This window comes from Trachurus japonicus, chromosome 24, assembly GCF_045865225.1.
Source record: "Trachurus japonicus isolate A0001 chromosome 24, Traja_1.0".
Lineage (NCBI taxonomy): Eukaryota > Metazoa > Chordata > Actinopteri > Carangiformes > Carangidae > Trachurus > Trachurus japonicus.
Genome location: NC_140930.1, coordinates 20,372,393 through 20,400,187, shown reverse-complemented (window position 1 = coordinate 20,400,187; position 27,795 = coordinate 20,372,393). Strand labels below are relative to the sequence as shown.

The 27,795-nt window shown below is 41.8% G+C and overlaps 3 protein-coding genes across 4 annotated transcripts in view; 1 reads left to right on the top strand and 2 right to left on the bottom strand.

Annotated features, from left to right (window-relative positions):
- Window positions 1-603: 603 nt before the first annotated feature.
- ephx1 (epoxide hydrolase 1, microsomal (xenobiotic)) lies at window positions 604-12,943 on the bottom strand. Of its 2 annotated transcripts, XM_085771502.1 has the most exons (9): window positions 12,833-12,943; window positions 5,042-5,236; window positions 4,760-4,940; window positions 4,459-4,677; window positions 3,633-3,762; window positions 3,270-3,484; window positions 2,554-2,662; window positions 2,308-2,430; window positions 604-1,569 (listed from the first exon to the last, which is right to left on the bottom strand). In XM_085771502.1, the coding sequence occupies exons 2-9, from the start codon at window positions 5,222-5,224 to the stop codon at window positions 1,359-1,361; spliced, it is 1,371 nt and encodes a 456-aa protein (XP_085627628.1). In that variant the 5' UTR covers window positions 5,225-5,236; window positions 12,833-12,943; the 3' UTR covers window positions 604-1,358. The 2 variants fall into 2 exon arrangements, with proteins under 2 accessions (XP_085627628.1, XP_085627627.1); XM_085771501.1 differs by lacking the exon at window positions 12,833-12,943 and having other exon boundaries at window positions 5,042-5,286.
- Window positions 12,944-13,511: 568 nt separating this feature from the next.
- On the bottom strand, window positions 13,512-16,487 carry srp9 (signal recognition particle 9). The gene is made up of 3 exons (XM_085770956.1): window positions 16,347-16,487; window positions 16,124-16,192; window positions 13,512-14,369 (listed from the first exon to the last, which is right to left on the bottom strand). Exons 1-3 carry the CDS (start codon window positions 16,416-16,418, stop codon window positions 14,250-14,252), a joined length of 261 nt encoding a protein of 86 aa, XP_085627082.1. The 5' UTR covers window positions 16,419-16,487; the 3' UTR covers window positions 13,512-14,249.
- An 8,881-nt stretch (window positions 16,488-25,368) lies between these two features.
- The window catches only part of enah (ENAH actin regulator), a 132,311-nt gene continuing 129,884 nt past the window's right edge, over window positions 25,369-27,795 (top strand). Inside the window, exon 1 of the mRNA XM_085770129.1 lies at window positions 25,369-25,616. Within this exon, the coding sequence (XP_085626255.1) occupies window positions 25,612-25,616 (5 nt within the window). The 5' untranslated portion in view covers window positions 25,369-25,611. The remainder of the gene's footprint in view (window positions 25,617-27,795) is intronic.

The following is a 27,795-nucleotide window of genomic DNA, read 5'->3' as shown; positions in this document are numbered from 1 at the left end:
TTGGTTTCCACTCAATAAGTAAACAGCTGCCAATGCTAGCGCTAACTTACAAGGCCCTTTAAAAACAATCTTGTTCTATCATTGTGCACTACGTGTCTCTTTAGGTGTCCATCATACAGTGACTAAATGAGCCAACCAGTACAAAGCTAGCTGGTTAGCACGCTCAAGTCAGAAGACAAGATCAAACTAGAAACAAAAAAAGAGGATTTTTCCCACCCCCCACCTGTGGGGACAGCACCTGGTGAGTAAAGGAAGTACAGTGTTGATGGATGGCGCTAATGATTGCTATAGCAACAGCAAATAATACAAATAACTACTGTGGTAAAGATAACTTAAGTCAGGCTTTTCACAATGATCATGATAACATAATAAGATTATATTGTAAAACCTATAATGTGACAAGTTTGTTTGTCATAATACCATGAAAATATATTGTTATAACGCGTGGCAGTAATATGCTTCTATATCTGGGTTTCTTAACTTCCTTTATAAAATGAACGTCAAAAAACATTATGCATGGTGAATGCCCATACAAAATACATGAGACTTGCTTTTACTTTGTGGACACCCCTGAAGATGTAACAGATCGACAATGCACTGCTCAGTATTCAGTTCTCAGCTTTACTGGTCAGAAATAAAATGTCATCATCCTGAAATAGTAGCACACACTGCCGTTAATTTATCTGCAAATCTTGGAGTTAATTTCCAATCATTTACATAACATATTCCATTCATGAAGACATTTTTCTTAATATATCAAAGTACTGAATATAAAAAAAACCTTTAAAAGAAATTAATTTTGGTGCTTTAACAGAGGCTTATATAGATATAAGCATGCAGTGCTTCTAGTGTTGGGGTTGTGCAAATCAAAGTCAATCTATGAGACATCATGTACAGTTGGCGCATGTTACAAACACTTAAAAATCAAGCATAAATTGAAGGATTAAGGCAATCATGTACATGTAGCATGATGGTTGTGTCTTCAGTAAAGTAAATGTTTTGTGTTAGTAGTTAAAGGAATGCTTGGCACCTTGTCTATGCCGTCAACACAACAACATCAAGTGACCCCTGACCTCTCCCTTCTGCAGCTGCTAAGCAAACTGTTCTCCAGACCACGAGGCTTGTTGTGAGGAAGGCAGAAACACAGTGAAGGTCAGTAGGAGACTTTCAACTGCACTGACACTTAAAGCTTTGTTAGGCTACATCTGTTAGGAAAGTTAAGCACCACAACTCTTAACCCTGGTAAGACGATTGTAATTCACTGCTCAACGATCACCACTATTTTCTCTTTTCTCTGCTGATCGCCACTATTCTCTATTCTCTACTTTAATTCAGTCACCTGTTCGTCTGTCCACTGTCTACTGTTTCTTTTTCTTCTCCACTGTCTTGGCGAACTTCTGGATGTCCTCCGCCATCAGCTGCGGCTCCTCCATGGCAGCAAAATGGCCGCCACGGGCCATGGGAGTGTAGGTGATGAGTTTACGGTACTTCTGCGTGACCCAGAGCTTGGGTGTGTGCATCAACTCATTGGGGAAGCAGGCGAAGCCGGTGGGAACATAAACCGGTATCCTATGAAGAGAACACGATGGGTTGACAGCAGTTTTAGAGAGAGGGTGTTGTGCAGAACATCCAGAAATTCAATATTAGATGTCTGTGCAATGGCCACTACTAGGGATTGGTATTTTTAAGATTTTAACAGTACTACTACTTTTACATACTGCTTATTGGTCTGGTATTTTAACGGTGCTCTTACCAATACTTTTGAAGAAGAAAAAACAAACATGAATTGCTTAATTTGGAACATTCTTATGGATCATTTTTTGTTGACAAAATATATTGATTTAACTTACGATATATCACTTTCTTCTAAATTAAAATAAAAAAAGATAGTATTTTAAGAAAGAAAAGGACAGCCTTGCATGTGATACATTTGTCACAATTGTGACAGCATGTTGTGTCTGCATTGACTTTTGTAAAGTAGAGCCACACTTTGGATAGTTTAGCTCTCTCCTCCATCCTGCCGCAAGCATATATCTGAAAACCAGCTTTGCCTCTCTGCCCTTTGCTGACAGACAAAGCAGGCAGTCAGCGTGAGCCGCTGAGAGAGGTTGTCTCGTTTTCTGTGAGAGTAGCTGAAACATATTTGACCATGTGGGGTAAACACGCAAGATAACATTTTAACATGACTACTCCACTACCGATAACAGCACTGTTAAGGTTGGAGCTTATCAATACTGTGATTGGTACCAATCCCAAGCTACAACTTTTTTTCAGTGTAATCTGCTGGTCACACTTGTTTTCACTCACTTAGAGTGGGGCTGGTCGAGGCCTTTTCCAAAGTTCTCCTTGTAGAACCTCATGGACGAGATGATGCATCCAGACACCCAGTAGATCATCACATTAGTCAGCAAGTCGTCCAAGGAGAACTTCCTACAACACAAAGCACCAACAAGGTTTAAAATGATACAATGACAAAATACTTAACATATTAATATCTTTATGTAAATGAAGACATGACCAGCACCGACTTCCTTCTGCCCCCCCCCCCCTTACCTGGTGAGACCTCCATCCTCCAGGTTCCTGAAGTCACGGCTGGTCCATGTGGAGAACTTCTCCAGGATGTAGGCAGCCAGACCCACGGGGGAGTCATTCAGTCCCCGACCTGAGGGACACGCAGCGCCACAAATCTTTTGATTAATGGATTTTGGAGATCAATCAATTTTTTTAAAATATGTATTTCAAACATGTAAAACAAAATCTGGCACAATTTCAGGTCGTTCCTTCATACAGTATGTAACCCTAACATAAACAAGTTGAAGAACAAAATTTGGAAACAAAAACACAAAAGCATAATCATACATATTCAAAAAGGAGTGAGAAGAAGCTGTGCTTATTGAATCCCACCACTTTTCCACAAATCATAGTAAATAAATTGATCGTGAGACTTGTCCCACTTCCTTAATTGCCCTTTCAATTCCATTGTTAGGAAAATGACATTATTTGTATGTAAATGTCAGTATCACAACAGATATTGATGTACTGACCATTTGAGATTCAATCCTATAAATCCACTAAAGCCGATCGAGTAAACTACAAGGACTTTGATCATGGTAGCATAAAAAAAACAGCTAAAAGCTTCCTCTGTGGGGATGCTGCTTAATTATTTCCTGCCAGCATCCTGTTTCTTCGTTCAGTTAAAACTGTAAAAAAAAAAACTTAAAAGAAAATAATCTCATGTTGTAAGTTGCAAATGGGCCCCAGGTTCTTACCCACGGTGTCAGGCTTGGTGGCCTGGATGTGCATGTAGCCAGACTCTTTGATGGACTCCACCACCAGCTTTTCCATGCAAGGGTACAGACGCTCAATATCCACGTCAGTGAAGCCGAATAGCTTAGGGAAGCGACGGCCGAGCAGGATGGACAGAGTCATGGGTAGACCAGGCTTGGAGGGGGGGGCAAAGTTCACATGCAAGCCTTTGACTGACCTGGGGGTGTGAAAAGAATAAATCCTCAGGGAAAACATAAGGCATTTGATGTCCGTACACATCATTTAAGTGTACAGAAATTCATAAATATAGAAGTTGCACCAAAGGCATGGTTGTGCACTGTAAAAACTGTGTTTGTGTGTATTACTTGGGGTCCAGCTGAGCCATGTTGGTGGTAACCAGCCAGCCCCAGTCTCCTCCATGAGCATAGAACTGCTGGAACCCCAGACGCTTCATAAGCTTGTGGAAGATGTTTGCCGCACATACCGAATCAAAGCCTACACACACACACACACACACACACTTAGAAATTTTGGTTTGACACAATGTAGGTTCTACAAAGAGAGGGGAAGATTTGACTGTACAGCTTTATGAGAATGGAAAGGCCTGATCACTCACCTTGTATCTTTGCATGCACACCTACGTTATACTTGGCTAAATGTAAAATGATCTAATGTACCATGTCCTACAATGTTCCTACATAGCCTAATCTGTATTGTCTTTTATCTTTTACTCAGCTGGAGAACCTCTGTTGATTTCCTGTTTTACTTTGTTATTCTGGGTTTTACTTCCTGTCCTTGTTCAGTCTCCCTCTGCTGGGATTGTCTGAACCACCCTTATGTGTCTCATGTTCTTGTGTTTGCCTTTTGTTTTGGATTTTGATCTTGTTGCTGCAGCAGTTGGGAATTTGCTTCTCCCCAAATACAAGATGTTTTTCTTTTCACTTTGTTGAATGAGCTTTTGACTTGAACATGCTCAGATCTGCAATCTGCGTTTGTAAGCCTTAAACCTGACACTCAGATGCAGATTCCACCTACAAGTAATCAGCTTCCGATGCTTTTTTCATTTTTATACCCTGTTCCTGATTGATCTGTATGCTGAACTATATAACTTCATGGATCTAATGACAAAAAACACATATTGCATTTTTCTTCTGTAAAGAGTTGTGACTATCAAACCTCCCTCTGGCTTACCTTTCTTGTGTGATGCTTCAGAGAAGCCGTATCCCGGTATGGAGGGACACACCACCTCAAACACGAGGTCATCTGGGTCGGATGGTTCTGTCAGCAGTGGGATCAACCCATAGAACTCGTAGAAGGAGCCGGGCCAACCGTGAACCATTATGAGAGGAATAGCACTAGTTCCCTCTGGCACCCTCTTGGGCTTCACATGCAGGTAATGGATGTCAATGCCTGTATGGCAGTTCAATAATTAGGAGCGATATGAAATAGGACAGTTTCTCCTTCTTGAATGTGTCAACCTGTGCAGCCTCACCTTCGATTTTGGTTTTGAAGTGGGGGTACTGGTTGAGTTTGTCGACTTGTCTCCTCCAGTCGAAGTCATTTCTCCAGTAGGAGACCACTTTCTGCAGATAGTGGGAGTTGAAGCCATAATTAAACTGGCTGTCCTCCAGTGAGGCCACGGGACGGGTCCGGTCTATCCGACTATACAGGTCCTGTCAGAAAAGAGCAGAGGAGATGTGAGAGCTCTTGTAACCTCTCAGACTGTTTAGAGTGACTGAATGCTATGGATTGACCATCAATAAAGGAATCTAACCTCCAACTCTTCATCACTGGTGGTAACTCTAAATGGATGGATGGTGATGTCCTCCTCTCCATCGGGTGGAGCTCCAGCCCCCCACCAGCCGTCGTCTACCTTCAGAACCTGGTTCCTGCTCCTCTGAACCAGGAAGAAGATGAGACCTCCGATCACTAGACCAAACAGCACCTCTGTGAACATGCTGCTCAGCGTCTACACCGGCACAGTGATGGAGGAGACAACAAAGGGATATGTACAGTGAGGGCATGACAGAGAATATTCAGTTTTTGTGAAATTTTGTCATAATTACTCTGTGAATCCTTGAGTCATGGCCAAAAATGTGTTTTGTGAGGTCACCATGGCCTCAATATTTGAACTTTGACTGAGCTTTTGACTTATCATTTTATCCTTGAGTCTGAGTGACTGTTTGTGCCAGATGTAATTCCCCCAGATGCTCTTGATATATGACATTCACAAGTATGAGACAGATGTCAGCCAGGTCACAGTGACTTCACCAAAACCTAATTCATTCTTCAGTACAAGTGAATTTTTGTGTCAAATTTCAAGAATTCGGGTTCTGCTCAAAAGGTTCATTTTAAACCAGCGAATCTTACCCCTCCTGTACTCTGAGTCCTGACAGGCTCCCGGGGGCTGTTACTCAAAGTGGCTTCAATTCAGCCCCTCTACCATTAACGTCTGATTGATGTAGTGATGTAGTATCCTTCAGCAGGCTCTCCAATCTCTGCACAGGCTTTATGAAGGCAGGGTGAGGCAGGTTTATTGCTATAGCCCATTGTCTCAAAGTGCTTTAGCAATCATAACAACACCCAAGACCCTCACATGTGGGCAGATGTGCAATGGAGGTTGTGTACAGACAAGAAAACAGTTAACAACATAAAATGTGGAATAACATTAAAATGGGATTATTCAGCTCTGTTAGGAGTGGCCTCCCTGATTAAGTCTGTTTTTTTTGGGATGGTTTTCTATCCTTAACTGATCTACTTCACCATAGTTTCATTGAAGGGGTCTACTGACTTGTCATGTCTTGACATAGTAGTGTGAATTGTGACACTTTAGCTACACTGGCATGCACCTTTATGTCCAACCAATTCAACTTGCCACAGGTGGACTTCAGTCAAGTCTCATGGATGATTTCAGTGAACAGGAATGGCCTGACCATAATTTGGAGGTAAGCTATATGCAACAGAGGATCTAAATGCTTTTCTATATGAGATATTTCACTTTTTGATTTTAAATCAATTTGCAAAAACACATGTTTTCACTTTGTCATTATAGGTTGTTGAGTGTAGACTGATTTTATCCATTTAACATTAAATAAAAAAGCTGAAGAGGTCTGAGTATTTTCTGAAACCTCTGTATATGAAATAAAGAAAATGTGTAAATAAAAGTATGCATTTGTTAACAGATTGCCAAAATGACCTTAATTGCATTTCATTAATAGTGGGGCGGATTAGCTCAATATTTTACACCAATCGTTCACTTTGTGATAAAAGCATGAAATTTGGTGGATGTGTTGGTGAATATGTTTCAAACAAATCTGGATATTGGGCCACCTCAAAAGCGCCCCCTAGTGGCCGTGGCAGCCATTTGTTATGCAAATAAATTAATGATTAATTTAAACTGCCCTTTTAATAATACCAACTGGTGATGTATTGTATATTGTTGGAAAGCCTGATTAGTCACCTTTACAACGAGGTGCAGCTTGTAAGGATCGTGCATTCATGGAATGAGCAACGGGGCTAAACGTGTGGGTAGCGCACCCCAAAAATGTGCATCCCCTGTGGGGCAGATTAGCTCAATAAATCACAAGAATTGTTTATTTTGTGGTAGAAGCACAACATTTGGTGGATGTGTTTGTGGATAATTCAAACATTTTTGGTTTTTAAGGACCCTTAAGATGTCTACTTAAGATTTTTGCTTGTTGCCCGGGTCAACTAATGTTCCATGGGGGTTTTTTGCCGGTCATTTTGAATTTATGTCCGCACGAATGGCGAAAACGCCAATTTTCATAACTCCTAAACCAGACATCATACAAAGACAAATGAACACACTTTTTCATATAATTATGACACCAGGAATCAAATGGAAAGGTCACTGAGATGGTAAAACCACTCTTTATCAGAGAAAAATGAACTATTGTGTAGTATTTTAGTATAAATAAATTGGTCGCTCCAACACATATGGGTCATTCCATGAAATTGGTAACTTTGCAACTTTGAAAAGTTAAAATTTAAACTATATTTAATTGCTATTTTTTAAGTAGCCAGGAATCAAAGAAAGTTTAAAATGACAAGAAATTATGTTGTGTCATCTCAGGCTGTGGAATTTAAAGCAGATATCATCGGCACGGCCGTTTCGGCTAATGCTGTGTTCAAGGCAGGCTTTTGAAACCGTAAGTTACAGCTTCAAGTCACAACTACGACTTGGTAGCGTTCCAGGTAACCCGTAGCTCGTGTTTTTACCGTCCTGTTGTCTGTGAAAGTTCCCTATAACGGCCACTCGTAACTTCCGACCCGTGAACTCGTACCAGATCGAACTGGTATGACTTCACAGGAAGGAAAAACACAAAGTACGAGTTTCCTTGAACGCACCATGAGTTAGCAGCCCCCGCCCTTGTCAGGCATCAATTGGTCCTCGTGCTACGTCACCACATTCACGCGCATCCCTTGGCTGCACACACAGCCCTTCATGCCGTTCTCTCCCCTCATTGGATAACACTTGTATCCCACAAGGAAAATTTTCTCCTCGGGTTACAGCAGAGCAGAGTGACGGAGAGACTTGTGTTTAGGCTGAAATACTTCATGTAAGTGATTGCTGACGGAAAATAGGACTATTTAGGACTTATATTAACAAAAACATTCCACTGATATCTGCTTTAATATTTTATTATAGTTTTAATGTTTTCCTAATCTTGTCAACCCTGTTACCGATATAAACTTTACAATATACAGTATTTCTAATTAGAGATTATTGAGAATATTTTCTATATATAGTCTATATAGTCTATAATGGTAACAGTTGAAATTCAGTTTTTTAAAACCATTTTTATCAAATTAATGACAACAACAGGGTTGAAGTTATGGTAACAGGGTTGACAAGAGTAATAGATGACAGGACACACATTCTATTGTCTACACTGCAAAGGTAACAGGGTTGACAGTAACAGGGTTGACTATTTAAAGCTAATTTGCCCATTGCTAGCTGAAATAAATGCTAGCTAAAGGGCAAACTGTGTACTTTGAAAGGTAATTACCTGTAGATATCGATTATATTATGAGAAATAGAAAATTGTTTAGACTTATATGTTAAAAAGTGGTAACAGGGTTGACGTTATATGCTTGTCCCCCCCGGTCCAACCTTGAAAAAACATCAAAAATAGCACATAAGAGATGAGAGAAAGCTACTTATTACTGAACTGTTAGCATCCTGGGTAAGAGATGATGCAAACTCCTGTCAATCATGTCAAATCTGGGATGTACCATTGTTTTTCAAGGGTTTTTTGGTTAGGGTAACAGGGTTGACATAAAATCAGGGGACACCGATAAATTGGTAAATATTTATAATAATTAATATATATTATTACCAAAAATTTCATGGAATGACCCATATAGTTTTGTTGCTCATTCCATGAATGCACAACCCTTACAAGTTGTACCTCGTTGGAAAGGTGACTAATCAGGCTTTCCATCGGTCTAAAAGACAGCACCAACCGGAATTATTAAAAGGGAGAAATTATGGACTGAAAAAACATTTCCGAACTTTTTTTTGAGTAATTTATACTAAAATACTACACGAGAGTTCATTTTTCTCTGATAAAGAGTGGTTTTACCATCTCAGTGACCTTTCCATTTGATTCCTGGTGTCATAATTATATGAAAAAGTGTGTTCATTTGTCTTTGTATGATGTCTGGTTTAGGAGTTATGAAAATTGGCGTTTTCGCCATTCGTGCGGACATAAATTCAAAATGACCAGCAAAAAACCCCCATGGAACATTAGTTGACCCAGGCAACAAGCAAAAATCTTAAGTAGACATCTTAAGGGTCCTTAAAAACCAAAAATGTTTGAAACATATCCACAAACACATCCACCAAATGTTGTGCTTCTACCACAAAATAAACAATTCTTGTGATTTATTGAGCTAATCTGCCCCACAGGGGATGCACATTTTTGGGGTGCGCTACCCACACGTTTAGCCCCGTTGCTCATTCCATGAATGCACGATCCTTACAAGCTGTACCTCGTTGTAAAGGTGACTAATCAGGCTTTCCAACAATATACAATACATCACCAGTTGGTATTATTAAAAGGGCAGTTTATATCAGTCATTTATTTGCATAACAAATGGCTGCCACGGCCACAAGGGCGCGCTTTTGAGGTGGCCCAATATCCAGATTTGTTTGAAACATATTCACCAACACATCCACCAAATTTCATGCTTTTATCACAAAGTGAACGATTGTTTAGCTAATCCGCCCCACTATAAAGCAGATATCAGTGGAATGTTTTTGTTAATATAAGTCCTAAATAGTCCTATTTTCCGTCAGCAATCACTTACATGAAGTATTTCAGCCTAAACACGAGTCTATCCGTCACTCTGCTCTGCTGTAACCCGAGGAGAAAATTTTCCTTGTGGGATACAAGTGTTATCCAATGAGGGGAGAGAACGGCATGAAGGGCTGTGTGTGCAGCCAAGGGATGCGCGTGAATGTGGTGACGTAGCACGAGGACCAATTGATGCCTGACAAGGGCGGGGGCTGCTAACTCATGGTGCGTTCAAGGAAACTCGTACTTTGTGTTTTTCCTTCCTGTGAAGTCATACCAGTTCGATCTGGTACGAGTTCACGGGTCGGAAGTTACGAGTGGCCGTTACAGGGAACTTTCACAGACAACAGGACGGTAAAAACACGAGCTACGGGTTACCTGGAACGCTACCAAGTCGTAGTTGTGACATGAAGCTGTAACTTACGGTTTCAAAAGCCTGCCTTGAACACAGCATTAGCCGAAACGGCCGTGCCGATGATATCTGCTTTAATCTATCATGAATATGCCATCATTTTGTAATGAATGCATCTTTAAGGAATGAGCATACACTGAAGACAGAGAGCAGTTTGTAGATGCAGAGAGGATAAGAGACAGTTAAGCATGCTTGGTTGTTTTAGAGACTGAGGAGTTTCTCTCTGGGGGATATAGAACAAGTAGAAAAGTCAGAGAATTCTCACTGTGACCTGAAAAACAAGAGTTTAATGAAGTTGTTTTTTGGGGTATTTGAAGATGTTGTCATTTTGTATCTTTTCAGCCTTTTTAATGCTACTTTCGTCTGGTGACATGAGTGGTTTGAGCAAGCTCCTGGTGATCATCATTCTAACCAATCACTTGGATCTCAATTGGACGACTGGAGTGTCTCCTCTGTGTATCTATCTATATGGAAGTGCTGTGATGCTGCATCCATCTGAAAGATCAAGCCACACAGTGAGCAGGACGACACCTCCACTGACACACCTGTCAACCATCCAGGTATGCTTCAAAATAAGCAACCAAATTTTTTATCTTTGAATCAAGTGACATCAACACAGGACTTATATACCACAGGACTGGGTAGAACAGTAACACATTTACTGGCGATGAGCTATAAATGATTATGGGTAAATGGGAAACAGCAGTCCGACTTCGCACAACACTTACTTACTTACCGGTGTGACTTTCTCCACCACTGATGTAATTTGAGTGTAGGGTTTAACGATTTTATAAGTCATGAGTTTAGAGTGAAAATGTGGGAGCAGCCAAACAAAGGCCTAAGTGTTGTTGTTGTGGTGGTGATCAGGTGACAGGACTTAGTAAAGACCAAGCTGACCAGGCTGCTGGACTACTATACTGAGACCTGCATGACAAAGAGAGCTGCAACACACACACACACACACACACTGCTACCAAACTTACCTGGACCTTTTATATCACAGCTATCACATTAAAAGGGTCATTCCGCCAAAAGAGTGCCATTTGCTCATTGTAACTCTTAAAAATTAAACTTCTTTTTTCATCCCATTTCAGTATAGAATTTTTTAATATACACATTTACTCATTCAAAATGAGTACTGGTCAATCTCAGGCTACTTTATTTAATTTATTGCTGCTTTTATCATTGCATTTTTGAAGAAAAAGTAACAGCAATGAGGGTAACAGCAATGAGTTTTTAGCATAAAATCAGCAATTGTGTGAAATCCAGCCAAATAGCATCTATACTAATGGCCTGAGCACACAGAGCACATTCTTAGGATTTAATTGAATATTTTACTTTTGATATCAACAAACACTGTCTAGAGATAATTTAGGTAACAGGAATGAGTTTTAAGAGTGACGGACCCTGACATAGCTACAATATCATTCAATTTCAGGAAAAATAAATTACAGAATTTAATGTTGGTCTTCCCATGACTTTCAGAAGACCTAAATGATGTCACTTCCAGCAGAACATGTCACTGGTGGAATGGTCCAAAACTTTTAGAGTGTAGAATGTGTTCCGGTAACAGCACTGAGTGAAAACCTGGGGACGGGACTAAAATGTGAATTTTAACCAAAATATAATTAGGTTTTAATTTAAAAAATGTTATATAAGTGTAGATATAATATTAAGTCACACTAATATGCAAAAAAAATGAGATTTTAGAAGGATTTTATTCATAATGCATTGTGGTAAACTATAGCGTTTGGCTCTGGGGACATGCAACAAAGGCTATGTTTCAGTGCTTTGAAAGCCTTTTTATAGTAATTAAAAATTATATATCTTTAATTTCTACAGTGATTCATGTGTATGGTGCTTTGTTTATTAATTAAATGCAATTTATATTATATTATTTTAAAGTATATTTTTTGGCCTTTTTGCCTTTATTTGATAGCACAGTGAGATAGACAGGAAAGGGGGAGGCAGAGAGAGGGGGGAATGACATGCAGGAAATGTCTGCCCGACGCGGGATTCGAACCGGGGACGCCTGCGTTGAGGACTGTAGCCTCTACATGGGGCGGCCGCTCTAACCACTGCGCCACGCACCGCCCCAATTTATATTATATTATTACATGTTTTTATACATTTAATATGCTGGGGACAGAAATGGCACTCTTTTGGTGGAATCGCCCAAAAGCAGTTCAGTGAGTGAGTGTGGACACTGACAGCCTGCATACAGAGAGGATGTGTACTCCTCACTGGGCCCGGGGTTCAACGACCTGTCAACTGCCTGTACACACAATACAATACAGGGCTACTTTCTAGAACAGACCGGCGGAGCCTGCATTAACAAACCTCCTCCCTCCCTCCCTCCCTCCACCAACAGTCAGAGAGGAAACAGAGTTAGACTGTATTTGTTATTTGTTGCCTCATAAACAAGAGTAGGCTACGCGCCACGGGCAGACGTTTACAAACACATGAGCTTTAAAAACGTTTACTCTACGCGTAGCTAGCTGACGTTACCATGGCTACAGCAATAAGTTAACATGTTGTCAACTTTACACGACCAAAAGTCCTACTACTTCCATGCACACTGTTTTTTAAGCATTGGGTAAGTGTGTGTATGTATGCAGCCAAGCTAAACTAAACTGTTGTATGAAATGTGTGTGAACCAGACGGCAGCATCGCACAACTTGACTCGGTCCAACATTGTAATGTAAACCTGACCACTCCGCCTAGTTAATATATCTCCCGTTCACCAGCCGTGTTTCTGACGTGTCGTAAGTCAAAAAATAAGTCCGTAGTCAACGATATAAACACACAATAGAGTTGTTTTTGATAGTGTTACCTGTTGTGCTGCCGCTGCGACGTTAGACAGATCCCACTGGACCCTGAACACTGACTGTCCTGTGTCCTTACAGCTCTGGGTCCCGTTCGATTATGAAACGGAGCTTCCTTCCCTCGAGTCCTTCCGGCGCTCTAGTCCTCTGTTGTCATAGCAACGACAGGGCGACAGATTTAGGTTTTGTATTCAGATGGATGTCATCGTCCACATCATGTGTATTTTTGGTGGTGGTTGGAGAGGAATGAAACCTGTCATGGGATAGGAGGACGTGTGTGTAACTTAATGTTACTAGAAAAACTAGAAATGCTGCTTTTTTACACGGATGTTTGTATAGTTACTGAGACAGTTGCTGCTGTAATGAAATATTCAGCCATACAGTAATACTATTTGAAACCATCTCATCATCACCCTGTTTCTCATCCAGTATTTATTTTGTACAGAGTAAATATTCATTAGATGTGTTCTTAAATTAGTATTTTTTGCTCTATAAAAATGTTCACAATTACTGACCAAGTTTAAAAAAAAAAAAATCATTTAAAAAGGAACCAACATGTAATCAGTAAAAAAAGAAAGACAAAAGTTTTAAGTTGGTTTGAATTTTTTCTCCGTATGTGACCATTTCAGATTGTTTAACAGAATACAATAATACATCAAGAGATAAACACAAGAGAGACACAAGCTGTGCTGGGGTAAATAAACATTTATTGAACTTGTAACGTAATCATTCTCAGTATAAGAAATGGCATATGGAGGTGTTTGTGTGGGGGTCTCCATAGAGATAGTGGGTTTCTCCACACTGTTGTTGGGACATCAGAAGAGCCCTGCTTCGTTCACGCTCATGTCTCCACCAAGTCCATGACGAAAAACAAAAATAGCAACACAGATGTAAATAGGTGAGACATGCAACGGCTTCAACGGCCGTCCTTTTCATCCCCTATGAAACTGACACTAAAAATCCTCTAACATAATCAAGGTGCTAAGGCTGCTTAAACAGCAGCAGGGGATTTGTAGTTTTTGTATATTTTGTCCCGTTCGCTTCCAACCCCTCTCATTCTCCCATCTTCATACTGTCTAAAACTTCCCAGCAGCCTACCTTACTTTAAATTAATATCATCAAGGATGTGATCAAAATGCCTGACAAGAAATGAAAAAAAAAAGCAGAATGGTAGAATTTTTACTGACTATGTATGTATCATTAAAAAAACAAAATCCTGAGAGAATAAAATATATACACTATATATATCACATCTCTGACAGTATTAAATCAGCTCAGGTGGTCAGATCAATGTCATCACACTCCCTCTTTACCACCGTTCATCTCACAGACTCCACATCGTACTCCCATGGCACTGGGCTCTCAACAATCCCCATGTCCTCTGAACTCAGTCCAGGTGCTCTAGGTCAGCGCTGCCAGAGCATGTTAGTCCGTCTCCATGGAACCACTGTGCGTCTCCTTGGACACCATGAGTCTCATCAGTTTCCCATGGAGCTTTTCGATCTTCTTCACATCCTGGGCCTGGTCTGTCTTGTACTGTAAACACTGTACAGATAAGACGATTTAGTGAAGGCAGTGAGAGCTACTGTTACATTACACAGACAGAATTATTTAAAACGTTTTGATCCAGTAGTTACAAACATGGTACTATAGAAACTGGACAGGACAGTTTGGAAAGTGACACCACAGCATGAAAACAGCATGAAAACATGTCTAGGTACCAATTCCAGTGTTATACCGGTAGGTAGATATTTAATTTATCCCTCGGAGAAACTCATTAACATCACTGACAGCCAAATTATTAGTTCATGTTTAAAGCAGAAGTAAACGATCCGGTCGTTTTGGCTAATGCTGCGTTCCAGGCAGGCTTTTGAAACCGTAAATTACAGCTTCAAGTCACAACTTACGACTTTGTAGCGTTCCAGGCAACCCACTCGTGTTTTTCCGACCTGTTGCCTGTGAAAGTCACTATAACGGCCACTCGTAACTTTCGACCCGTGAACTCGTACCAGGTCGAACTGGTACGACTTCACAGGTCGGAAAAACACGAGTTACGGGCTGCCCTGAACGCACCATAACAGTCCTCGTCCCTATGTCACCACATTCACGCGCATCCATTGGCTGCACACACAGCCCTTCATGCTGTTCTCTCTCCTCATTGGATAAAACTTGTAGGATACGAGAAAAGTTTTCTCCTCGGCTCAGAGCAGAGTGACTGACAGACCCGTGTTTCGGTCCAAACACTCTATGTAAGTGATTGCTGTCGGAAGATATAACTATTTAAGATTTATATTAACACAAAAATATCGCTTACTTCTGCTTTAAGTTCTTAAATTGAGTCTTTCTGCACAACAATGATAACAATATCACACCCTGCAGGATTACTGGTCTACATGTATGTTTTTGCGGTGATGTTAGATCCGTTCTCAATTACCAGTTAATACACAAATTCAGGTGTTGTTGGAATTGGTATCAGGGAGGAAACGTCACACGTCTAAGTGGGTGGGGACAACAAGTGAGTGAGGTCACTGATAATTCAATCACACCGACGACATGCTATTCAAGTGGACAGTCAAGGGACAGACACTATTGTTGTGACTGGGTCAGGAGGTTAAATGGAGTAAAGAGACTGTTAATGTCTTTAGCTGCGCCCAGATTTTCCTGCTGCGTCTCGTCAAAATGTATTCTGTGAAAAAGAGCTACTCTTCTAATCTGTGTATATCTTGACTCAAAATATTTGTTATAAGTAACAGAGAAAAAAACCTATTTGGTCTGTCAGAAATCTATTTAGTACACAAATTCATCTTTCCCAAAAAATGGAGCCTAATGATTTGGTGGTCTTTACACTTTTACTTGATAACAGGTAGGTCACCCATTAGTTATTTGTTCCAATTCCTTGTTTATCAAACTGATAACTTGGTTTATTTTACATCAAGCACCAAATAAAAACAGTGTTCAATATGAATGCAGGTAGGCTGCTAGTGTGTTGGAGGAGTGTTGCTGATAAATAACGTGTGATTAACGTTAGAGTTGAGTGTCCTCCATAATAACATTTAGTGCCCACCACGACTTAAAATGTTACATACAGTAACATCAACACATAGTGGATACGTATACCATCATCTTAATTCATCTTTCACATTATGTCTTTCAGTGCAGATGAATATCAATTGATAGCAGCTGGAACTGGTACAGAAAGCTAACGTTAATCTATTTCCACATTAAACTTATAACTAACTTTTTCACTAGCACCCGTCGGTATCATCACTAATTAAAACAAGATGTGCTCCGGTTCTTACCACGGCATTGTCGGTCACTTTGATGCAGAGGTTACCGTCGCAGTGTCTGTATTTGAGCACCACTCGGACCTGAAACACAACACAAACCAGTGAATCGGAGGATTTCAACACCAGCAGCAGCTAAGTTAGCACACATACACACACACACACACACACAGTCACGTCGCTAACAAGCTAACCGGCTAACGAGCTAGCACGCTGTAAAAATTAGGCCTTTTTTCACCTTCATGGGGTCTGTCAGATACAGCTTTTCTGCCGCGCGGGCGAACTCCTCCCAAGTCTGATAATAAGGCATTGTGTTTTTATGAGGAGAAGTTACTTTTCCACCGAGGAATCTGTTTGAATCGGCCGACCGGGTCTGCTCTCCTCTGAACACCACATCAGCAGCAGCAGCAGCGTGCCCGCAGCCAATCAGCGCGAAGAGAGCCGGGGCCCCAGTACCACTTCCGGGTTACCCTTTCAAAACAATAGCACATCAGCTTTGAACTGTAAACCCTGTTGTACAAAATAATATTTAACAACAACATAACGCTTAATCTTGATTTGTATTTAAACTTATCTATTAATGACGTATGTAGGGTGACATCAGGTAAATTGGGCCATCAGGTAAAATGAGCCAGTTAAGGTTTGAGCCTCCTAGCTTTTTAAGTTTTAACAGGCAATGGCTGTAAATGATTTCAAATTGTTGCTACAACTGTACTTGAAAAAAAAACAATTGATTTGAGTGGTCTCTGGTTGCTGTTGTGGATGGGACAATGCTTTATATCCAGCCTGCTGAGGAGAAGCGTGTGAAAAGTGGCCTGGCAAACAAATTTCACTTGAAACTGATAAGGTTGATAACTCCATAAAAAAACAGATCTACAATAAAAAATGTGATTTATAATACACATTGTGATTCCCCCCATTGGATAGAATGCAAAATTCTTGCTAATCTTACTTATTTTTAATTTAAATGCATTTTTTGTGGGTGGCTCAATTTACCTTAAAGACCCACTCCCGTGAAAATCGTGTTTTTTGAGCTTTTCACATGTTCCTGTGGCATTTTTCTTGTGTTAGAGCACTTATCAGCAGAGAAGGAAGTGCAAAATTGCATTTCAGAGTTTTTCTGCCTTCAAACTGCTGTGAACCAATGGCAGGCTCAAACTGGCAGTTTCAGGAAGACTGGAGTTGAGGGTGTCACAGCTCCAGGGGAGGGCACTAGTGCTACAAGCTCCCGCCCCGCTCTGCATCTGGCTCAGAGGTGAAAGCCTTCACAGCTCGGTGTAGCTGTCAAGGTATAATAGGTATAGCTCACCTGGTAGAGCAGCTTGCACTGTGAGCAAGGACTATGCACCAGTCTGGGATCGAATCCCAGTGTGGAGTTTTACGTTAAACGCGCTGAATCTGTAATTGTACAATGTCCAGCTGTCAGCAAGCGGGGGGGTGGGGTGCGAGGAGGTGGCTGGGCGGGTGCAGAGCAGCGCAGTCTCCGCCCACCCCCCAGAGGTGCATTGCTAATGTGCATGGCTAATGAGCTGGTTTTAAAATGGCCGAAAAGGGTCGCGGGAGTGGGACTTTAATGCATCATGGTAAATTGAGCCATGCATTTCAGCTAAAATGGGCCACATACAAAACACAGTCTTACACTGAAGTTACACAGAAATTGAGGGTGCAAAACATGTTCAAAGTTAGATATATATCCAAGGTTGGTCAGTGCCACTCATGGTGCCATTAGCACTGTGGGGGAAAAAATGGCATCTATAATGCCACACACACATACACACACAGTAAAAGAGCCTATAACATAGTCAGTTAACAAAGAGCATAGCAACAACATGATCATGTAATTTTAAAATGCATTTTAAGATTAAAAAATGCCTTCAACCTCTTATGTTTTTACTGTTAATGTTAAGTTTAGTGTTGTAGTTTAGTAGTAGTGTCAATTAATTATTAAAATTTTAATGATTTCTGCTAAAATTACTGTGTTGTTCTCTCTTGGCCCAATTTAACTGAACGGCTGGCCCATTTTACCTGAACCTTCATCGTACCTCGAGAGGGAATATCCCGATACTTTAACTCTCATAATTCCAAAATAATTATACTTTTAAATTTTTTTTTCACACAGAAACATTTAAGAGACCTATGTCGATTTTTAAAAATATCAATGGATTTCATGCATAGCGTTTTTGATGGTCTTATTAGTCGTTTACCAAAAAGTGGCCCATTTTACCTGACTTCACCCTATGTAATGCATCACAACAAATTCATGACCCACAGATAATGAATCATTATTCATTGGTTAATGTTGATGGCTTTCCCACTGACAAACACCTTCTTTATACAGTCTATGACAAAAACTCATATTTTTTAAGGGCTTTCTAAATGTAAGAATAAATAAATAATCTTCTGTCAGTGGCTCATGAGTTTATAGTTTACATTCACAGTTAGGAAAGAGATGCATAGTAACTACTGCCACCTTGTGCTCTGGAGTGTGGATCAGTCTAGTTGTACTGAATTGTCTTTAATGTAAATTACTGTACTTCTAGTTTCCCCAGACTCCTCCTCATCATCATCACCATCATCATATGTCCTACAACAGTCCACTGACTCCTCTTCCTGAAATCTCTCATACGAACCTATTTTGTGCTTCCCTACCATTCCAGTGGATCCCCACTTTGACATTGGCAATATGATTTTTCTCTCTTTTGTCCACTACCTTTATGATCTTTTAAGTCTGAAATAGATATTTCTCTTTCACCTCTCTGTGGCCACCTTTCTCTGTTCCACTGATACATGCATCATAATTTTTTAAAATCCTGTTTGCCAAGTCTGATTCCCTTCCACCATGTCCATGATAAATGTTCTCAGTCATTGTAGTCATTAAGTGCTCAGATTGGATTGAAGGCGACTGAACTTCTTTAAAGAATAGTCCATTTTTAATCATAGTCCAGATGTCTTCAACCTCAACACTTTGTAGAGATGTTCTCTTGCTGAGAGGCTGTAAGTGGTATTTCATGGTTTGTCCACTAGATGGCAGACAAAGCTTGGGTGGTGGATATCTAATGAACCCTGAATGAAGTCTGAGGACTGAATGTGCACTGTGTGGAACTAACTTGATACTAAGATTTGGTTTGGAAGTTCACGTCAACATTTGGCTGGAGAGGGTCCTATACTACTGTATATATACATGGTGAGTGCACCAGGAGTGTGAGCTACACTTGCCTCTGAGTTAATGACATTAACTGCTTCAGTGTGTTAGATGTCACAATAAGAGGGCTGGTGAGGAGTGGGTGGCGCTCCGATGGCTCATTCATCATCAGCTGAGTCAGCTGCAGCTCAGTTGCTGGAGTGAATGACTTGCGTCTGTTTCAAAATCAAGTGCAGGGAAATGAAGGAGTCAATGTAACAGTCACCACACCCATACGTTCAATTCACTTTTGCAACAAAGCGCACACACACAATCCGGCCATATGCATTACAACAAGACAAACTTTACAAAGAGCTTAAATACACACAGATCCACAACAGTGGCAGAAACAAAGGTACATAATACAAAGTAGGCAAGGTGTAGAGACCGATGCACACCTAAAAAAATCTTTAAAAGACAGGTGCGTTGGAGCATGGGATTTGAGTCAACAAAGGAAAAAAGGGTCTCCCGCACACTGTCCAATCACTTGCAAAAAACTTTATTATAAAAGAGACAACGTTTCGGTCCTCAGGACCTTTTTCACTGCTTATCCACTGGGTGGAGCTGCCCAAATCAGTCGACTACAGCTGTAGGACCTTCTGGGACCCCCCCACTGACCCAGCCTTTGATTGGCTATCTCAGACATGGTAGGCCATATATTTGTAATGTATTTAGTCTAGTACGAAGAGGGGGGTATCATGCACCCCCCGGAAATATACTTCTAACCAGTGTTTCTAGATTGGAAAAAATGTGTAGAAAATGATGAGCTATGTTAAAAAGTTGTCAGAATGTCCCATGTATCATTTTTATGCAAATTAGTGCCGCCATTATCGAAAAAACCTAATTTCACTATATCTCAGCCAATATTGCAGATATCTGAACAAATAAGGTGTCTAGACCCATGTTTTGGGGGTCAGAGATCACAATAAAACTATTCATAAAGTGATCACATGTTGGTGGCATGCTAGTAAGCAAACCTAACCCTTTTACCAATTACAAGACGCCAATGTTGGAGATACCAAATAAGGTGTCTAGACAGAGGTTGTTGTGTGTTTAACCAAGGTTTATTTGGATCAAACATCACAATAGAACTCTTCTTGATGTGACCACTCTTCTCTTTCCCATGCCAGATAAACAGTCAAGTAAATGGTTCTCCACTATGCATCACTCATCATCGTTTTCACTGAAATCTTCAAAGTTAAACTCATCCTCTCCTTCCTCTTTCTCCTCCTCTTCCTGTTCATGCTCTCCAGTGTCATGGGGATCAACCAGTGAAGTTGGTAGGATAGGACCACAGGACCACACCGGTTTCAACACTCCTTCATCAGTCTTCATCCATCCCTGCCCTTCATCATAGGGTTTTGTTTTTTCCAGAATAGGTTCATCAGCTCGCTAGTACAAGGCGACGCGGTAGTTCACACGTCAGGCATGTGGCTTCAGAGCAGAGTGGCACGGAGGAAGGTGAGCCAGGTCAACCTTAGACTTGCAAGTGAGTTTCCTGTCCTCCCGCACCATGTTGCGGAGCAACTTGGCACGGACAACATCCACTGAAGACTCACAACTCTGTCCAGACGTCAGACTGGTGAATTGCTCCAACTGCCTCAGCACCTCAGGCTTGACACTCTAGCAGTCACTGAGTTGACTGAATACGTGAAATCGGGGATTCTTCTTCAAGGGCCCCACCTTCCGGGGCGTCGAGTGGCGCAGTGGGTTAAGCAGGCGCCCCATATATTGAGGCTATAGTCCTCGTGCAGGCGGCCCTGGTTTGAATCCCACATCTGACGGCCCTTTCCTGCATGTCATCCCCCCCCCTCTCTGCCTCCCTATTTCCTGTCTCTCTCAACTGTACTGTCAAATAAAGGCATGAAAAAGCCAAAAATATATACATGGCACTGGTACAGTCTTCTCCACTGATATGAACACATAGAACCCAAGAAGAGTGGTGTGGTAGTCTTCTCCCAGGGATTCTGCAAGCTCAGAGATGTTGAGAAGCTTCCTGGATCTTCACACTGTAGGGGTCTGATGAAGTCAGCTGTAGCAGCCTTGCCCACAGCTTCTGCTCGTACTGTAACACATCCATCTCAACATCAGTGGGGACAGATGCACCGGAAGCCAGGCAGTAGTAGTATTGCAGAATCCCTGGGAGAAGACTACCGCACCACTCTTCTTGGGTTCTATGTGTTCAGTGGAGAAGACTGTACCAGTGCCATCAAAGGGAGAAGGAAGGTGGGGCCCTTGAAGAAGAATCCCCGATTTCACGTATTCAGTCAACTCAGTGACTGCTAGAGTGTCAAGCCTGAGGTGCTGAGGCAGTTGGAGCAATTCACCAGTCTGACGTCTGGACAGAGTTGTGAGTCTTCAGTGGATGTTGTCCGTGCCAAGTTGCTACGTAACATGGTGGGGGAGGACAGGAAACTCACTTGCAAGTCTAAGGTTGACCTGGCTCACCTTCCTCCGTGCCACTCTGCTCTGAAGCCACATGCCTGACGTGTGAACTACCGCGTCGCCTTGTACTAGCGAGCTGATGAACCTATTCTGGAAAAACCAAAACCCTATGATGAAGGGCAGGGATGGATGAAGACTGATGAAGGAGTGTTGAAACCGGTGTGGTCCTGTGGTCCTATCCTACCAACTTCACTGGTTGATCCCCATGAGACTGGAGAGCATGAACAGGAAGAGGAGGAGAAAGAGGAAGGAGAGGATGAGTTTAACTTTGAAGATTTCAGTGAAAACGATGATGAGTGATGCATAGTGGAGAACCATTTACTTGACTGTTTATCTGGCATGGGAAAGAGAAGAGTGGTCACATCAACAAGAGTTCTATTATGATGTTTGATCCAAATAAACCTTGGTTAAACACACAACAACCTCTGTCTAGACACCTTATTTGGTATCTCCAATATTGGCGTCTTGTAATTGGTAAAAGGGTTAGGTTTGCTTACAAGCATGCCACCAACATGTGATCACTTTATGAATAGTTTTATTGTGATCTCTGACCCCCAAAACATGGGTCTAGATACCTTATTTGTTCAGATATCTGCAATATTGGCTGAGATATAGTGAAATTAGGTTTTTTCGATAATGGCGGCACTAATTTGCATAAAAATGATACATGGGACATTCTGACAACTTTTTAACATAGCTCATCATTTTCTACACATTTTTTCCAATCTAGAAACACTGGTTAGAAGTATATTTCCGGGGGGTGCATGATACCCCCCTCTTCGTACTAGACTAATTCTTTAAAAAAAAAATCTCTGCTTGAAAAAGGTCCTGAGGACCGGAACGTTGTCTCTTATAAAGTTTTTTGCAAATGATTGGACAGTGTGTGGGAGACCTTTTTTCCTTTGTTGACATAATACAAAGTGTACACAATCCAAACTGACTATTTCCCATAAAAAATATATTATGTTTATATGTGTTAACATTAGATCAAATGAGAATAACTTCATTAATCCACAATTCATTCGTCAGTTTACCATTTGCAGAAGAATTAAAAAGCCTGAGACCACTGCCATTTTTTTTGTTTGTTTTTTGTTTTTTTGGTCCACCAAGGTGTTATGAAGTGGATGATCTGAGCTGTTCTGAATAGCCTCTCTATCATCTTCAATGTGCATCTCTCCACCACCTCCCCCAGCGTGTCCAACCTGGCTCCGACCAGAGCCAGCTTTTTAAGACTGCAGCATAAAACAACACACTTGTCACCACAGACTGATACAACATCTGCAGCATATTACTGCATATGTCATGACAAATTAAATTGAATGGATTGGGAGAGATCTCCTCTGCCCCTATTTGTAGAGTGTGTCTGTTGTTAGATATTTATAGTTTGGCACCACCTTAACGTCCACCCCACAAGTCTTCAGTGGCTGAAGAGGGGGCTTGGACCTGCAGAAACCTATAACCATTTCCTTTCTCTTTGAGGTGTTCAGTCGGAGGCAGTTTTTGTGACTCCAGCCACTGAAGGCTTTAATCAGATCCCTATATTCAGATTCCTGTCCGTTCCTGATACACGCCACAATAGCAGTGTCATCTGACTATGATGATGTGTTCTTATGGGTGAAGTCACTAAAAAAACTTGTCAAAACAGTCAACAATTTTAGCCATTTCTTGATGTAGGACTCATATTAACATCTGATTCTTCTTTGTCTATGATTAGTTGAAGCTCTTTTCGCCCAATCATCACTATTAAGAGAGATAAAAAACCATCCATCCATTAATCCATTGTCTAAAACACTTATCTGTGCAGGGGGGCTAGAACCACGCCCAGCTGACACAAGGCAAGTGCAGAGTACACCGGTCTCCAGTCTTTGACATCGCCACATAGAGACAAACAAAACAATCAGTCAGTAAACCCAGTGTGCATGTCTTCGGACTGTGGGAGAATGGAACGAACATGCAAACTCCACCCAAAAAGTCCCAAGGCCCAGGAATCAAACCCAGACACCTTACTGCTGACAAGCAAGAGAGAAACGAAATACTGAAAACCAGAGGCCATACCCTTATTGATAACATGTGGCAGAGGGATATTTTCAAGAGTCCAAACATCCCTCATATAAAATACAACTGGCCTACAGACATGATCCTCAGGCAGGGCCGGCCCAAGTCTCCATGGGGCCCAAAGCAACATTTTATTACTGCCAATAATACAGATTATTGATCATTTACTCACCTACTACAAACTTATTTCATTCTTCTAATCCATCATTACGAATCATCATCAAACCTGGCATGTTTTTACCCATCTATGGTTTTTGATCTGAAATGGTCCCAAATTCAGCTAAAAGTGCTGCCTGGGGTTGATTTACACTAATTATTCAAAATAATATAGTACTAGTGGGATACTAACTGTTATCTGGGCTAAACTAACAAAATAAACTAATAGACAATGCAATTTCCTTTTTTATTTTAGGTTTCAAATAAACTGCAACAGCAATATGCAAAAACAATGTGAAGTGCAACAACAACAATTAAGGTTTTTTGTAATTACACAGGATGCTTATGCCTTGGGCCGGCTCTGTGACCTCAAGCAGCTTTAAACTCTAGCTATTCTTCAACTGATTCGCTGAGGATTTTGTTAAAATAAAAGAATTTTGATCCTGTAGGCCTAGCTACACATCAAACTCTTCTCTACAGCAGAGTTTAGACACCTTGAGTGACAGCTGCTGTGATCCCTTCATCAGATCTACCCAGTATCAGTAGGCCACCAGCAAGCACAGATACAGCGGGCTGCAGTTATACTGGTGTTTATGATATTCACTTTGGTCCCAGCTCAACATCACAGACAGAAACACACAGGGAGAGAGCCAACTCAGTTGTCAGGGGCAACCTGTACGTGCTACGTCCCACAAGTTGCGTCACTGCTGCCTTCAGGTCCCGTTGGAAATCCAAATGTTTTTTTAAATGCCGCGCACATGAAAGCTGCCACAAACTATAGGCTCCCGGAGGCTGTGTTTACAGGTGGGAAGTCAAGGTACGGCAGCCGTAGACTTCCTCTGTGGAATGGATTGCCCTCACAGCCATGGCTGTAGCCTAATGTGTTATTTTAGAAATGGCAGGCTGGAATGAAAACTAACCTAATAGCCTAATATTCTGGAGTATTTTCTTATTTTGCAAGCTGTGTTAGCTTAACTCCTATTTCTCATAAATTAGACCTTCATCATGCAGACTGACAAAAATAACCCATTATTTACATCCCTTTATTTTGATGATGAGTAAACTTTATATCCTGAGACGCACTCTTTGCTATATTAATATAACAAGGAGTACCCATGTTAAATGTTAATTAACATTTATCAAGCTAAAACAACCCCTTAGCAAAGGTGAAAAAAAATGTTGCCGATGTATTTTTTTTTTGTTGACTGCGGCTCTTCAGATCAGGAGCTGACAGTGCGTCCGTGAAGGCATCACGCTCAGCAGCCAGCAGGCAGCGGCAGCAGACCGGGATCGGAGCGGCTCAGAGCCGCATCTCACAGACACAAGTGGTTCTAGTGAAACCCGGAGAGACGCTGTCGTCCGCCTCCCTCACACCGACCCTTCGCCACCAGCGGAGCCGCGATGCTCTAAGATCATGTAGGATCGGACTGTTTCTTCTTCTTTTTTTTCAATCCATGTTTTCTTTTTTCTTTTCTTTATTTTTTGTACTTTTACCGGATAGCCTGCAAACTGTGAAACCTCTCCATAGTCTCCCCCCTCCCCATTCATCTGGTCGCCTGTAGCCTTGAACCGAGCGCTGAACTTTTTTTTGTGAAAACTACAAACACAAGTCGGCCGTTGTCGAAACCCAGCCTGTGATATATCTGGCCTGACAGCAGTTTGCGTCATGAGGTAAGAAGCTCTTCCATGTCATTTCTACATGATCAACTATTAGAGAAAGTGTGCGCGCGCGCGCGCGGGGGGGGGGGGTGTCAGCATGATCAAAGTCAGGAGTTAAGGCAGCGGGGAAAACACACACACACACACACACACACACACACACACACACACACACGCTTTGGAACGTGACAGGCAGCAGCGCTGGTTCAATGTGTTATTTCCCACAGCTTTGTATTGGGGGAATCGAACGTGCGCCTGCGGTGCCACGTTAGCCTTATTAACCAGTGTATAATGTCAGCTGTGTGTGTGTGTGTGTGTGTGTGTGTGTGTGTGTGTGACACACCGAGCGGACGCCGACGTTCAGTTCTGTGCTGCATTCGTGGACGTGCACGGGGTTGGGAATGGCGCTGCTGCCACTTCCACGCTGCATAAGAGGGATTATCTTCCAGCACTGGTGATGGGGTTGCATTGGTTTGATGCCACATTAGAATTGTCACACACACACACACACACACACACACACACACACACACACACACACACACACACACACACACACACACACACACACACACACACGATGCATCCACCACTGCCTTTTGTGTGTGTGTGTGTGTATCTGCTGCTGAACGGCTATTGGAACATGACTAGCAAATACCCATGGATGTCTCTGCCTATAAACGCACACTAGACCCCCAAGCCTGTGCTCATGCAAATGAGATGACAAACAACACACACACACACACACACACACACACACACACACACACACACACACACACACACACACACACACTCTCACAGATATACATTGGCAGACTCTATAAGACACATGCCAAAGGTGGCAATTAACCTAAAGGCAGGTAGGCTGCAGCCACCACGCCACCCCGTCTCTAGAGTCCAGTCCGCTGCTCTTTATGTGGGAGATGTTCAGTTGTGAGGCGATGCATGTGTGGCTGTTGTGTAACGTGCATGGAGTCATTGTTTCCTCACTGAACATGATGTGAGCTCTCTCATGAAGGGCGAGAATGACCCCAAGCTGCGTGGACTTCAAAGATAGGAAACTATTCAGTGTACTACACATCAATCCTGAAGGGTGTGTGCAGCTGAGGATCCTTGTTTGTCTTCCCTCTGAGTCAGTCGCATCAAATATTGTTAGTTTCCTCCCACTTGGAGACACAAAATCTCCTGTAACGTTATTGTTGCACGTAGCTGAGAGTCCCTAAATCGTGTTTGACAGCCTCACTTTTGAAAAAAAAAAAAAAAAAAAAAAAACCCAACCCACGCTGCTATGTTACCACCTAAGTGTCAAGGTCCTGAGCCGGCCTTGTCCAGCGCAGGACGACATGCTCGACTGCTGCCAGAGTAAATCGCTTGAAGCAGTTTTTTGTTACTTCATGTAGAATTTCCTCTTCCCCTCTGGAATGTGTCTTTAAAAACGCCCGGGGTTTGCTGATGAGGCAGAGAGCCGTGGTTTAACTGGAATCTGTTGGACATGGCAGATATTTCCTTCTGCATGGAGGTTCCCATGTCAAAACAGCTTCTACTGTATGTGAATGTGTGACCTTGATTTAGATTTTTTTTTTTTCTCTCTTCTCATCCATGATCTAACTTTGTGTGTTAAGAAGTGAGACACGCAGCGTGGATGGGGCCGGCCCCCTTTAAGAAAGCCCCTAATTGAATCCAGCTGTTGGAATCTCTCTGTAGGCCAAACTGCAGTTTAACAATAGCTTTGTTTGTTTCAGAGATTTGTATGTAAGGGTCCATGTCCCAGAATGGAAACCCCCCCCCCCATCTTTTCTTGTGCTTATTAACAAGTTTCTCATTATCTGTTTGGAGCTGGGTGTGTTTGGAGCGTGTCACCAACTGAACATTGTCAGACTAGTTATTACTCAAAGGGAGAAACGTGTGTTCACATGGGGGTGCATTAGTGTGACTGTGGGGTGTAACAGGTGTGTGTGTGTGTGTGTGTGTGAGGCCTCAGCTGTTTGGAGGTGACTAATGCAGGACACTTGTGGCAGTGTGTTAGTGTGCCATATGGTTGTGTTGTGTTTTGTTGCTGTGTCACCGGGCCGGTGGCTGTTCAGTACACAAGAGGAGGAGCTTGGTGTTCGTCATCATGGTCATTTTCAAGAAGTTCCACAGATTGCTCGGTGTCACACAACTTCACAGAACCAGAAGTCGACCGATT